At 52.5% G+C, this 13061-nt stretch overlaps 1 protein-coding gene across 1 annotated transcript; it reads right to left on the bottom strand.

Annotated features, from left to right (window-relative positions):
* Positions 1–3363: 3363 nt before the first annotated feature.
* Sart1 (spliceosome associated factor 1, recruiter of U4/U6.U5 tri-snRNP) lies at positions 3364–11771 on the bottom strand. Its single transcript, XM_055610519.1, has 20 exons — positions 11382–11771; positions 9395–9452; positions 8983–9038; positions 8347–8473; positions 8134–8239; positions 7886–7963; positions 7679–7778; positions 7452–7594; positions 7138–7344; positions 6650–6774; positions 6435–6568; positions 6209–6351; positions 5665–5838; positions 5444–5554; positions 5172–5259; positions 4598–4688; positions 4372–4507; positions 3740–3829; positions 3526–3647; positions 3364–3437 (listed from the first exon to the last, which is right to left on the bottom strand). Exons 1-20 carry the CDS (start codon positions 11692–11694, stop codon positions 3419–3421), a joined length of 2421 nt encoding a protein of 806 aa, XP_055466494.1. The 5' UTR covers positions 11695–11771; the 3' UTR covers positions 3364–3418.
* Between the last annotated feature and the right edge of the window lie 1290 nt (positions 11772–13061).

Genomic DNA, 13061 nt, shown 5'->3' with positions numbered 1-13061 from the left:
AGGGGATGATAGCCTACACAGGCTCCATATGTACAATAAAGATGAGACTCTTAAAACAAAATGAAAACATCCCAAAGGTAACTTCATGACCAGTTTTTAAAGTATTAAAAACTCAATTCATGGGGCTGGAGAGATGGCTCAGAGGTTTAGAGCACTGGCTGCTCCTCCAAAGGTCCTGAGTTCAATTCCCAGCAACCACATGGTGGCTCATGACCATCATAAAGAGATCCAATCCCTCTTCTGGTGTGCAGACATACATGCTTGCAGAACATTCATATATAGAAATAAGTGAATCTGGTTTTTAGCAGGGGAGGGGAGCTTCTCAAGGCAAGGTTTCTCTGTGTAGCCCTGGCTGTCCTGGAACTTCCTTTGTAGGCTAGGCTGGCCTCACACAGAGATCTGCCTGCCTCTGCCTCCTGAGTGATGGGAGACATACATGTAATTCTCTCTCCCTCTTGTTTTTCGAGACAGGGTTTCTCTGTGTAGCCCTGGCGGTCCTGGACTCACTTTGTAGACCAGGCTGGCCTCAAACTCATAGAGATCCACCTGCCTCTGCCTCCCTGAGTGCTGGAATTACAGGCATATGCCACCATGCCCGGCATACAAAGGCAATTTAAAATTTAAAAACAAACCCTAATTCAGGCAACTCTGAGTTGTGTACATTTTGCTTTCTCTGAGTGACTCCAAACCATTGTGCTATGTTTAAAATATCTGAGCCAGGTGGTGGTGTACACCTTTAACCCAGCACTCAGGAGGCAGAGGCAGAGACAGGTGCATCTTTATGAGTTGAAGGCCAGCCTGGTTTACAGGGTGAGTTCAGGTCAGCCAGGACTATACAGTGAAACCCTGTCTCAAAAAACACCAACCAATCAACGAAATAAATAAAATCTTTTAATAAACTCAAACTTTATCTTTGTGCAGGGGTGGGGTGACTGAAGAGATGGCTCAGTGGTGACGAACCAGGGTTTTCATCCTTGGCACCCATGTGGCAGCTCACGATCATCTGTCACTTCAGTTCCAGGACATCTGATACCCTCTTCTGACCTCTGTAGCCATGAGGCATACATGTGAATAGACACACATGCAGACCAAACACCCATACACATTAAAAATAAAAACCCTCAATTCAAAAATTCCATATCCATGAGATGCACCCACATTCTTCTGTCACAGGAATATCGACTAATTACCCAATCTGTCAATGGGTGTGGGACTAGTACCGTTAGGTACATCCTTGTTCGTGTACTGAGCTGAACAAATGGGCACTTTCTGTTGCTAAGACAGTGTGTTCTTAGTTTTAGAATGGAAAATTTCAAAATATTCAGAAACAGATGGAAGAAGTCCCTTGTACTTGTCAGCAGCCCAGTGCATCCTCTCATCTTCCCTTGTGTAGATCTGTTCCTCCTGGTTTTTATGTATGGTGGGTAGCTCCTAAGAGATCCCAGGTAGGGCCACATCCATCCACTTGGCATGTATTGCAGCAAATCTCTGCAACAGATGGGCCAAAGCTGAAGGCAGAGCCCCAGGCTGGAAGATGACCTCTGGGCTTAAAGGGTGCTCTGGGGGGACCTCAGCAGGATGTAGGCGAGGCCTGAAGGGACCAGGACTCCAGAGCAAGGAGCTAAGGCACAGCTGGCATGGGACTTCTGGCCTGTGGCCTGGGGTTCCCATCACCACACCCTGAGGGCTAAGATGTACCTATGAGGTATATCTGGTTGGGGAATACCCCTCCTCCACCTTAGAAGAAGGTTAGAAATAAAAGATGATTTCTCAACGAAGCCTGAGTAGGAATCAGAGATCCTGCCTTCCCCTTGCAGCTCAGAACCTGAGGTTCAGTAACTAGCACTAAGTCACACAGCACTAAATGAGACCCAGAAGCCAAATCCAGTCTCTTGATGCTGGTGCCCCTCAACCACCACTGGCCTGGGCCCATCAGCCCTGAGACCAATGTCCCAAATACCAATATATGTTGCTAACCTTTCCCACCTGCTGAACAGCAAAGCTGGGACCTGCCTGCCTGCCCTCTGGCTCAAGTCCCAGCTGCGTGGTAGCCCCTAGAACCTTCTCTAAGGTGTGACAGAGCAGCAACAACCCAAGTTCCTAAAAAGATGTGTGAGCTTTGAGCTGGGCAGTGGTAGCACACATCTTTAATCCCAGCATTTGGGAGGCAGAGGCTGGCAGATCTTTTGAGTTTGAGACCAGCCTGGTCTACAAAGTGAGCTCCAGGATAGCCAGGGCTACACAGAGAAACCTGTATGTGTTGGGGGGTGAGCTTTGACCAACAGCCATGGACACCCACCAAAACATTATAGGTACCACTTACTTAAGAGAAATGGACAAATCCTGGACCAGCACCTGAGATCTTCAGGCACCTTCCTCAGGAAACAGCAAAGAGAACACAAATGAGAAGCAGACACCAAAATAAGAGACTGACCTTACCTCTTTAATGGTCTGTATCCCAGAAACTGCTACCCAGTATCACTTACAAGTGGGCTCCTTGTCTCTTGATTACATTTTTCTACTTGATGCATTCATCAGTGACCCATGTGGGATTATCTTCAGTATGTGCAGACAGGGCACCCACCTTCTGATTCAAAGTAGCCACTTGTGACTGTCCATAGAAAGGGGGAAGGGTTCTTGCACAGCCTGTGGTAGGCTGGGGTTCCTCCACAGCTCCTTCCCAGGGCCTATCTTTGCAGGCATAGCTGTGTGCACCCGGCTCAGCCCTTGTGCGTAAGTGCACTCAAGGTAACCCCCACCCCAGTCCTGGGAGGCCTCTCATCCCTCCACAAAGGCCATAGCAGCACAGGGGACAGGAGGTGGTGTCTGGACCCTGCCAGGAAGGCTAGGCAGTCCTGGGCACCCTGAAAATGTGTAACCGGGCAAATTACAGGGTAGTTAGTGGCTTGTCCGGCCCTAGCAACACCCATTGGAGCAAGTCTCTAAAAACATTTAGGATCCAGAAGGCAACCTGACTGCAGTGTGACAGGGCCCGCACCACGGGGTGGAGGAGCTTGCCACAGTGCAGTCGGCTCCTACAGAAGAGTGTCCTTTGAGGGTCCAGGCTGGCTTCCCTCTCATCCCTGTTCATTTAATGCCCAGTCTTACATGCAGACACCAGACTTGAAATCACACAAGCTCCAAGATTAGCCCCATCTTGCTCCTGTATAATCAGTGAGTGTGAATGAGAGAATTCACTGACATCAAATGTCAAACAGGCACTCTGACTGCTCAGATGGCAACACCGGGTCTAAAAGAGCCTCACTTACTAGCCGGGCCACAGCACTGACCAGGAACTGAGGCCCAGCCTGCCTTACTTCCTAGGTCTAACTGTAGACTGCAGCACGACCAAGGAGGAAAAAATAAGGAGGGAACTTTATTTAACATTACTTCTGGGAGGGACAGGAAGGAAGCGGCTTCATTTGGTGATGGTGTTCCTGCAGGATGAAAAGAACAAAGAGGGGTGTGAGGCTGGAGAGAAGGGGTGCCATGTTCTGCCCAGCCCCGGCCTGGCCTTCTACTCACGCATTCATGCTCTTGCCACTGCCACTGAGCACAATGTATGGTGTCTTCTGGGCCTTCTGCTTCTCTTGGAGCAATGCCACAGTGCCCAGTGGCGTGTCACTGGAGCTCATCTTTTTCAGGAGCTGTGGGGCCAGGGAAGGTCAGCACAGGGGGCGCAGGCCCAGCATATCCCATAACACCCGAGACTGCAGAGCCCACCCCTCCCAAGACCTACCGCCTCCTCATCCAGCTTCTTCATCCGGCGCTCAGTCTTCATCTTGCCTGAACCCTTCCCGTGGAAGCGGTGGGACAGTTGCCGAAATGCCTGTGGACACAAAACGAGCCAGGAATGTCAGCAATGGCAGGCCAGGCCAAGCAGAGCCACGGGTTCACTGGGAGCGTCCCAACAGTGACTGGAAGTGCTGACCTGCCCAGCCCAGGGCCAGGCTCTACAAATGCTGGAAAGAGAAGAGGGTGGGACAAAGATCCAGACCTGGACACCTTCAGGAGGGCTCATGGACACTTGCATTGTGTGCAAACTGCAAGCTAGGAATCCAAGATAACTCTGCCTCTGGAAGCTGGGGCTAAACCCAGCCATGTGGGGCCAGCATATAGGGTAGGGATGGGAGTCATCCTGGAGCCTGGATATTGCCCCCGAAGATGAATGACCTCAGGGCATGGGGCTTCCACTCTTCCTGACAGCCTGTGGAAACTGCTGTGCTGTACCCACCGAAGTCAGCAATAGAGGCAGGGTTCACGAGGCCCCAAATGGCGGGCAGTCAGGCCCCTGAACTCCTACCTCGCTGAGAAGGGAGGGTGTCTGTAGCTACACCCTGACCTAATCACCTGTGGTCTGGCCCTACTCACCTCCTTGGGAGTCAGTTTCCTGCCCGTCTCATCCACGTACTCAATCTTAACATCGGGCTTGTAGCCATCCTTTTCCTTGAAGTCCTGGGTGAAACCCCTGTACTCCTCCCGCCGGCTGTACTTGTCATCAATGGCCCTAGAGCAAGGCAGAGGGGCTTGGGTGAGCTGCCTGCTGCGTATGCCGTAGTCACAGCTGGCCTGCTTCATGCCCCACTGCCACACTCACATCTTATCCTCGATGCAGTACACAGCTGAGGGCAGTGACTTATTGGGAGCCTTCACGCGGGCCACCTTTTGCACTGTGGTCTCCAGCAGCCCTGGGGACAGAGAAGTTGTGATATCCAGGAGGCCTATGCCTCAGGCAGACACAGCCCAGAGACAACCTGAAGAGAGGGGCAGATTTGGGCCCCAGCTTCCTGTGGATGCTCTGGGTTCCTAGAGCCCTGCTCTGGAGCTAAGTATGCCATGTCTGGTTAGCAGACAAAAACACAGACGTGAGAGGTCAGCACCTCAGACGTGGAGGCAGCAGACGTGGGAGCTGGGCCAGGGTATTTGTTCAGCTCATCCTACTTCAAGGACGCAAGAGCCTTAAAGGCACAAAAGTGGGACAGACAATCTGACCCTGGAGCAGACAAAGGCAACCAGAGATTCAGGGTCTGTAGAGCTGCTCCAAGCACTGAGACTGAGAGGAAGAGGCAGGAGGGGAGACCCAGGGACACCATGCTGTACCCAGAGGCACACACCCACCCCTTCGGGGCTAAAGCACCCACACTACCAAGGCTCCCACTCAGGGCACACACCTTTGTTTTGACACAGTAGCAAGGCGGCAGCCAGCCCTCTGTTCACAATGGGCTCCTCATCCAGGATGGTGGTAGAGGAGGCAGAGAACTAGAGATGGGAAAAGAGGGAAGTGTGAGCAGGCTACCCCCTCTCTTCTACCCAGTGGCCATCTTTACCCGTGCCAGGTTGTGGGACCAGTTTTAACTGACTCTCCCTTCTATGGATGGGTGGAGGCTCTGGGGCACTGGACAGCTAGGCTGGGTTTCCACACCCTTGCCCCATCAGTGCTCACATCCTGTTGCTGCTTCTCCTCATCCAGGTTGACGGTGCTCCAGCCAATGTTCTCTTCCCCATCTGAATCAGAGCCACCATTGGCCGAGCGCTCTTCATCTCTTTCAAAGTCCTGGGACCAAAAGTCAGGATGAGGATGGGCAGTCCCAACCCTACCCTGCTAGCATTAGGACCAAAAGCCACAAGCCTATAGACAGCAGGCCAGGGGAACAGTGGACCCACCATGAGCTCTTCCTGCTCCTCTCGGTTGCCAGCCAATCCGTAGGTGGGGATCTCCCCCAGAGTGCGGCAGAATTCGGAAGTAGCATTGAACACGATGGCGCCCTTCCGTTCAGGGTCCTCCTCTTCTTCCCAGCCACGCTGGCGAGACTCCAGCTTCTTCACAATCTCCACCACCTGGGGGAGGCAGTGGCTGTGGGCAGACCCGAAGTTTCTGGGGTGATACCACAGAGACTCAAGAACCCACAGATCCTCCCTTGTGACAATGGGAACAAGCTATTCCCACAACCCACAATGCATCTCCCAACCAAGCTCCATTTCCTCTCTGGCCTCTATAGGTTCACTCTGTCCAAACCACCAATGGCTCCCTACTACCCTAAGAACCAATACTACATGGAGATAGCAAAGAAATCTACAGCCCTGGTCCTAACCTGATGTTAGAAGCACAGGAGGCTTCTGAGGGAATGTAGGTGCTGCCTGTGAGGACACAGGCTCACATACTCAGTGACAGGTCCCATACCACATCAACTCCCATACTCAGCCTCACCTTCTCACCGCTGTCTCGAAGCTGCTGGAGTTGCTGCAGCTGCCTCAGCCGGCGCCCCTTCTCCAGCTGCTTCTGCAGCTCCAGCTCTGCTTCATCTTCCTCCAGTACCTCTGGGGACCCTGATGAAAGACCTCCCCCATCCTCTGGTGGAGACATGAAGGACACCTGCTCGCACCACCTCCTCAGTCCACAGACCCATCCCACTCCCTTCTAGCCAAACCCGAACCTTCATCACTGATATCCATATTCTCTACTCGAGCATCATCTGATGGTGGGGGCTGGGCCACAGGGTCCTTCTCCTCCTCCTCCAGGGCTTCCTCCTCCACCTCAGGAACTCGGCGCCGACCTCGGCCCCGAAGCCTAGAAGAACGATACACCTTCAGTGAATTGTGTGCCCTAGGCTGGCCCAGCCCTCATACCCACCACTGTGTCCAAGCCAACCTGGATCCAAAGTCCCCATCCTGAGTCTGGTCCCCAAGCGGCAGCAAGTCATCGGCCCGCATTACCACCTCCTTTTCCTTCTTTCGAATTTTCTTCACTCTCCGTTTGGTCTTTTTGAAGGTCACCTTCAGAGAAGAGCAAAGGAGTGGGATGGAGCACACAGGAACCCAAAGTCCTAGATAATAGCTCCCTCTATGTTCCTACTGTTTCTCGCAGCAAGCCTCCGAAGGTGGCAGCTGGCATCAACATTTCACATGGGTACCCCAGGCTCAGTTAAGTGACTCATGCAAGGCACAAGCTGGTTTGGGAACAGAACTGGAGCATAAACACAGGTCCATCTGGCTACTAGCATTTCCATGGGCTGCCATTTACTGCTCACGCAGGAACCAAGTGCTATGTCAACACTCAGCTTCCCTCCCAAGATCAAGAGAGCAGCTTGTGACCCAAGGAGGCAGAACTCTCCCATCACAAAGCAAAGAGAGACTCACCATCTCCTCAGGACTGAGGTACTCAGAGGCAAGCCGGGGCCCTACAGAGCTCAGAGACTGAGCCTGCAGCCGGAGCTTGGCCCGGATCTCTTCTAGTTCACGCTCCCTCAGGCCGTCGGCCATACCACCTTGCTCTAAGCGAAAAGAGTGTGGTCGCTCGCCCTCCAGCTCCTCATCATATTTGGCCAGGATAGACCGGGGTTTTTGCTGTAAGACAAGAAGGTGGCTGTGACCTAGGCCAACTCTGGGAAGCCATGGAACTGTAGATTTCTTAGCAGACACCATCTGCCCCAGCTGCTGCCCCAAGGGCAAACCTGTGCCAAATCGTCCACACTCTCATCTTCTGCATAGGGCAGGTAGTCAGGCTTCTTCTTGCGAAGCTCCACGTTCTTGTCTGCCCGCTCCTTATCCACCATGTTCACGTTCACCAGCACATCCTCCCCCTCCTGCAGTACTCCTAGGACACAGCAGAGATAGCAGTCACCATGAGCCCCAGCTCAACAGTGTCCACAGCCCACATGCAATACCCAGCTCAGTTCACCTTTGTCCTTTAGGGTGAGGACCACAGTCTCCCCTTCTCGAAAGGAATCGATGGCATGTTCCACAGTGAGGCCCTGCAAGTCCCGGGCACTGTACAGGTCCTACAGGGAAAGAACCAGCCAAGTCAGAAGGCAGACAATCCACACAAGCCTGGGAGGCCCACATCAACTCAGTGTCCACCAGATATTCTCCGAAACTGCAGCGTCACCTGTCGCCTCTGCTCAAACTCCTCCTCCACTAGGGTGCTCACACCAAACTCTTGGTCCATCTCCTCTAGTAGCTTGGCCTGTGGAAAGAGGGTGACCAATAACCTCATCATCAGTGACCAAAAACCACCCAAGACTACCAAATAGCTATACAAAAAGGACAGGATGTGGAAGGAAACTGTGGAGAACCCAAATGGCCCTGAGCACAGACCACCCCCACAGGGGACCCCCAACTGCCAACTGCCCTCACCCGCTTCTCGGCCAGGTCCTTCTCCTTCTGCAGCTGCCGGCTCCTCTCGATCCAGGCTGCGGTGTCATCCAGCCAGGGGTCATCCTCCCCCAGTGTCTTTATTTTTCTGAGGAGAGAGCACACTTAGGAGGAAACCAGATATGTTTTCCCAGCTCTACCCAGGGACAAGGAAGCAAGAGAGAGTGCCTCCCTACTTGGCCAGGAAACCCTCACCCCAACTTCTGGTTCAGCAAGCGCTTTTCCTTGGCAGCTGCCAACTTCTCCCGTAGTTCTTCACGCTGTCGCAAGGCCATGGGGTTGATGACATCAGCTGCCACGGGCTCCTCCTTGGTGCCCGCCTCTGGAAGGGGGGCCCAGACGTGAGGCTATGCTTGCCCATGGCTGGTGGGGAGAGGAGGGAGCCACTCACCCTGCTCCTTCCAGCTCAGGGGCCAGAAGGGGCCAGGAGAGGGCAAAGAACCCTTGCACCTCCCTATTCCTAATTTACAACCCACTTTTATCACTCCATATGCTATGACAGAAACCCTTCCCTGTATGGCTTCCAAAGCTTCTCAAATCCTGTGGTTTTGGTTTTTTGTTTGTTTTTGTTTTCTGTTTTTTGGTGTGTATGCCTGTTTTTTTAAAAAACAAAACCACAAACTAACACCACCCAGACAGCCTACAGCAACTGTGCACATCCCCGAGCCTGTCTAAAGCCAGGCTGCAGGTACCAGGTCACCCAGAGAAAGCACATCAGATCCCCAGGATGAGTCCTGGCCCTCTGGCTATTAAACGGTGCTTCCTCTGCCCGCTAAGCCCCGTCTTCTTCCCACCCAGATGCCCCCACCTTAGCCTCAGCCCTATACTCACCTTTCTTGACAGCATTGACCTCCAAGGGTTTCAGCCCCAACTTTGCCCGTAGTTTACTGAAGGCAAGAAATAGAGGTATTATGGTCTACCTGACAAATGGAGTATCAAGTGCATTTACAGAGAGGCAGGAGGTGAGCAGTCCTAAGGGTAACAAGCAAAGGCCCTGGACTGGGCAGCTTGGGACATGAAGAAGATATGGGCTTCCAGATCAGGGAATGCCTAACTGGGGAAGACAATCTTTCCTCTTGAGTCTTAGTTTCCTCAGCTGTAGCTCCTATAGTTGGCTAACTGACTCATCTGGCCCTTCCAACTCTAACTGGCTCCGTTCAGGGTGAAAAAATTTCTGCAGATGGCTGTTCTAGGTGCAACTTGCCTCAGGAAAAACAGAATAGCATAGGGAGCTTGTACTCACTTGGTTTCCTCGATGCTAAGTGATGAGGCATCTCCAGAGCTGGTCTTGGAACTGGCAGCTAGAACAATAAGGACAATGGCTCATGGGACCCATGAAGCAACCCTACTGGCTTCAGCTGCAAGGTCAAAGACAAGACCCCTCACCAGCACCAGGCTAAATGACAGCAGAAAACAGTGTCCTCCTTTCCCTTGAGCTCAGCAGCAGCTCCTACCCAGGCCCTTGTCCAGCAACACTGCATCTTCCAATACCTCTTTCTGACCCAAGCAAGCCAACTTTCTTCATCCCTCACTGTGCCACTCTAGTTCTCCATACTCTACCTTTAGGCCACACTGTCCTTTCTGCTCTTTGATGATACAGTTCTATCTAAAATCAAGCACCACCTCCTCGATGAAGTTACTGAGCAAAACTACAACTCTGCCTTGAACTACACAGCACTGTCTGCCCACAGCAGTGTACAAAGTCAAGGAACACTTACTAGTGTATGTTCCGTGCCAGATGTGGACTCTTTTACCCACCCCACAAACAGGAGAGAACTCCAATAAACACCCTACCGAGGAAGGCAGACTCTTGTCAAATTAGCAGACTATTTCAAGACAGGTTCTGATCTGGGGGCTGGAGAGATGTCTCAGTGAATAAGAGCGCTTGCTGTTCTTATAGAGAGCCCAGGTTTGATTCCCAGCTTACACTGTCAAACTCATTCCAGGGGATCCAATGACCTCTTCTCACCTCCACGGGCACCAAGCATGCAACACGTACACATACGTACATGAGAATAAAACACTCAAATGCACAAAATAATCCTTTGTTTAAAAGTTCTGGGTTTGGGCTGGAGAGATGGCTAAGCAGTTAAGAGCACTGGCTGCTCTTCCAGAGGTCCTGAGTTCAGTTCCCAGCTACCACATGGTGGATCACAACCATCTATAATGGGACCCAATGCCATCTTCTGGCATAGATGTGCATGCAGACAGAGCACTAATATACATGAAATACATAAATCTTAAAAATAAAAAAAAAAAAACATAAAAGTTCTGGATTTGCTTAGTGTCCTGTGGTGGGGGACACTGCCGCTCACCCCCTCTTCGCAGAGATCCTAGGACCTAACGGTAGATTTCCTGCCATTCAGATATTCTTAATGTTCCTCTGCCCACAACTGAGCTGCTGATATTTATTCTTATTCTTGTCTCTGTTTCTAAGGCACTTGTATATTTTCCGGAATACACACCAGCCCAAAGGCGCTCTATCCCACCTAAACTGTAGATTTCCCCCGTACACATCAATTACAAAGTTCTCGCAAACTGTGTCATTCTCCTCTACCTCAATTCTGCTTCTTTTCTAAACTCAAGTTCAACAGATGACAACATTATTTACCAGGCCACTCACGCCAAAACTCAAGGAGTCATTTCCTATCCCTAGTCCCTCCCATCCTCCCCAGGTATTTCCCCAATACCTATATAATCGGTCCACTTGTCTCCACACCAGGACACGGAGTAACATGCATACTATTAACCCTCCCTCCTGATCTCTGCACCTCTAGTTCTACTTCTGACAAGCTCTCAATCCAGGGATATTCATAAAATATCAAGCAAATCAACTCATTTCCCTACTCAAAGCCTTGGCTCCCTACCATCCTCATCACAAAGCACAAATTCCTCAAGAGAGCTTACAGCGCAGGTTCCTTGGTGTTCAGACCCAAGCATATCTGACTACTCCATGTCTCTCTACCAAGAGCCCGACACGATTCGCCCACTGACAGGTTTCTCATGCCTGTCTAGGCACTCACTCACCCAACGCATTACCGTGAAGTGCCAGACAAGAGAGGGAAACAGAAGACCCCTGTCTTCCTGAAGCTTAACGTGGGGAGTCGGTGGATAATGCCAAACAGCGAGAGGAAGTCTTTAACACCGGAGGGAAGAAAGCCTGGGTGGTCACCTGCACCCTCCGTCCCGCGGACTCCAAGACCCGGCCCCGCCCCCGGCCCCGCCCTCACCGGCCTCGTAGCCGTCATCCCGCTTCTCCCGCTTCACGCGCCGCTCCGAGGGCTCCGCTTGGCTCCGTTCGCGACTATGCGCGCCGCCTCGCGCCTCGGCTTCGGCCCCGCGCCTCCCGCTCCCGCGCTCGCCCCCACGCTCGCGGCTCCGCTTCCGTCGTTCGCCGCCGCTGCTCCCGCCGCCGCTGCTCCGGTGCTTGTGTTTCTTATGCTCTCGATGCCGCGGCGGCTGCTCGGTGGCGCCCCCGGTCCCGGCCGCCGCCGTCGTCCCGGCCGCCTCCTTTTCTCCTCGGTGCTTCTTTGACGACCCCATGATTAGCGTGTCCGCCTGGAGCCGGGCCGCCACCCGAGCCCAGACGACGCAAAATGGGAACACTTCCGGGTCGCGCGACGGCCGCCTTCCTGTTGCCGGAAACTAAGAGCGGCTGCTTCCGGGATCTGTCCGAGGGGAACCTCCGAAGGTTCGTGGGAGGGACTTACTGAGTGCGCGCTTCCCCGGCTGCTAGGTACGGTCCCTGCGCACGCGCGCCTGTGGAGCCTGTAGTCAGAGCTGCTAAAGCCACCCTCTCCCGAGCTGGAAGCTCCTTCTCTGCTTCCTTTCCCTTGCACTGTGATAGCCTGGTTGTGCCTCTCCGTGGGCGGCTCCCTTTCCAATGACTGTCCTGGTAGGCTCCCTGGTGCTGGGGCTCCATCCGGTGTTGGAAAATACCTTGTGTTTTTCTTCGTGCGTGAGACGCCAACTCCAAAGGCGCAGCCTTGCAACCTCTTAAACCAGAATTCCCTGAGAACCCTACGGGCGTCCCACGTTACTGGTGGGTTGGGCCTTTTTAACCTTCGCCCTGGACTGCTAAAAAACGCTGTTATGAATTTGTGAACCCCGTGAGATTGAGTGCTGTTTTTCGTTTTTAGTTAGGTGTTTGGTTTGGTTTTTTGTGTTTGTTTGTTTGTTTGTTTGTTTTAAGACAGGGTTTCTCTGTGTAGCCTTGGCTGTCCTGGACTCGCTTTGTAGACCAGGCCGACATCGAACTCACAGAGAATCCCCGAGTGCTGGGATTACAGGCATGCACCACCGCACCCAGGTTTTTTTGTTTGTATGTTTGTTTCTAAGATAGGCTCTACAATCCCTCTATCAGCCTCCCGTGTGCTGGAAGTCATTGGGATATCAGGCAGGCACACCCACTCCAGGCTCAAGTGCAAATTTGGCACATCCATGTGCATTCGATGTTTTTCCTCTTTTTCAGGCTGACCGGTTAACTATGTGGTCCATCAGGGATTACAGGCAAAAGCCATCATGCCGTGCTTTCCCAGCCTGTTATCTTCCTGGGTTTCTGTTTGATTGGTTGCTTATTTGGTTTGGTTGCTTTGTTTTGGTTTTGAGAAGAGGGCCTTTAAAGGGTCCACACGCTCCCTTCTGATAGTCATTGCTCCTCTGTGGGCTTCCTGTATAGCACATTGGTTTGGGGGATATGTTCCTTTAAGGCTCTGCTCCAAGTCTGGGAGTCCTCAGAGGCAGGATCCTGTTCACCAGGATTTCTGGGTCCCCGGGTATGTTGGAGAAAACAAGAAGTCTCAGCTGATTCCTTTCCGGGTGTCCCGGTCCCATTCTTCTGTAGCAGAGACAGGGTGTTTGCTGAGGAAGAGGTGCAGCCAGGGTATGTGGGAAACAGGTAAATCTAGACC

Source organism: Psammomys obesus, unplaced genomic scaffold (genome assembly GCF_907164565.1).
Source record: "Psammomys obesus unplaced genomic scaffold, mPsaObe1.curated_primary_1811, whole genome shotgun sequence".
NCBI lineage: Eukaryota > Metazoa > Chordata > Mammalia > Rodentia > Muridae > Psammomys > Psammomys obesus.
Note: the sequence above shows the minus strand (reverse complement) of the source record. Positions and strands in the feature narration are given on the sequence as shown.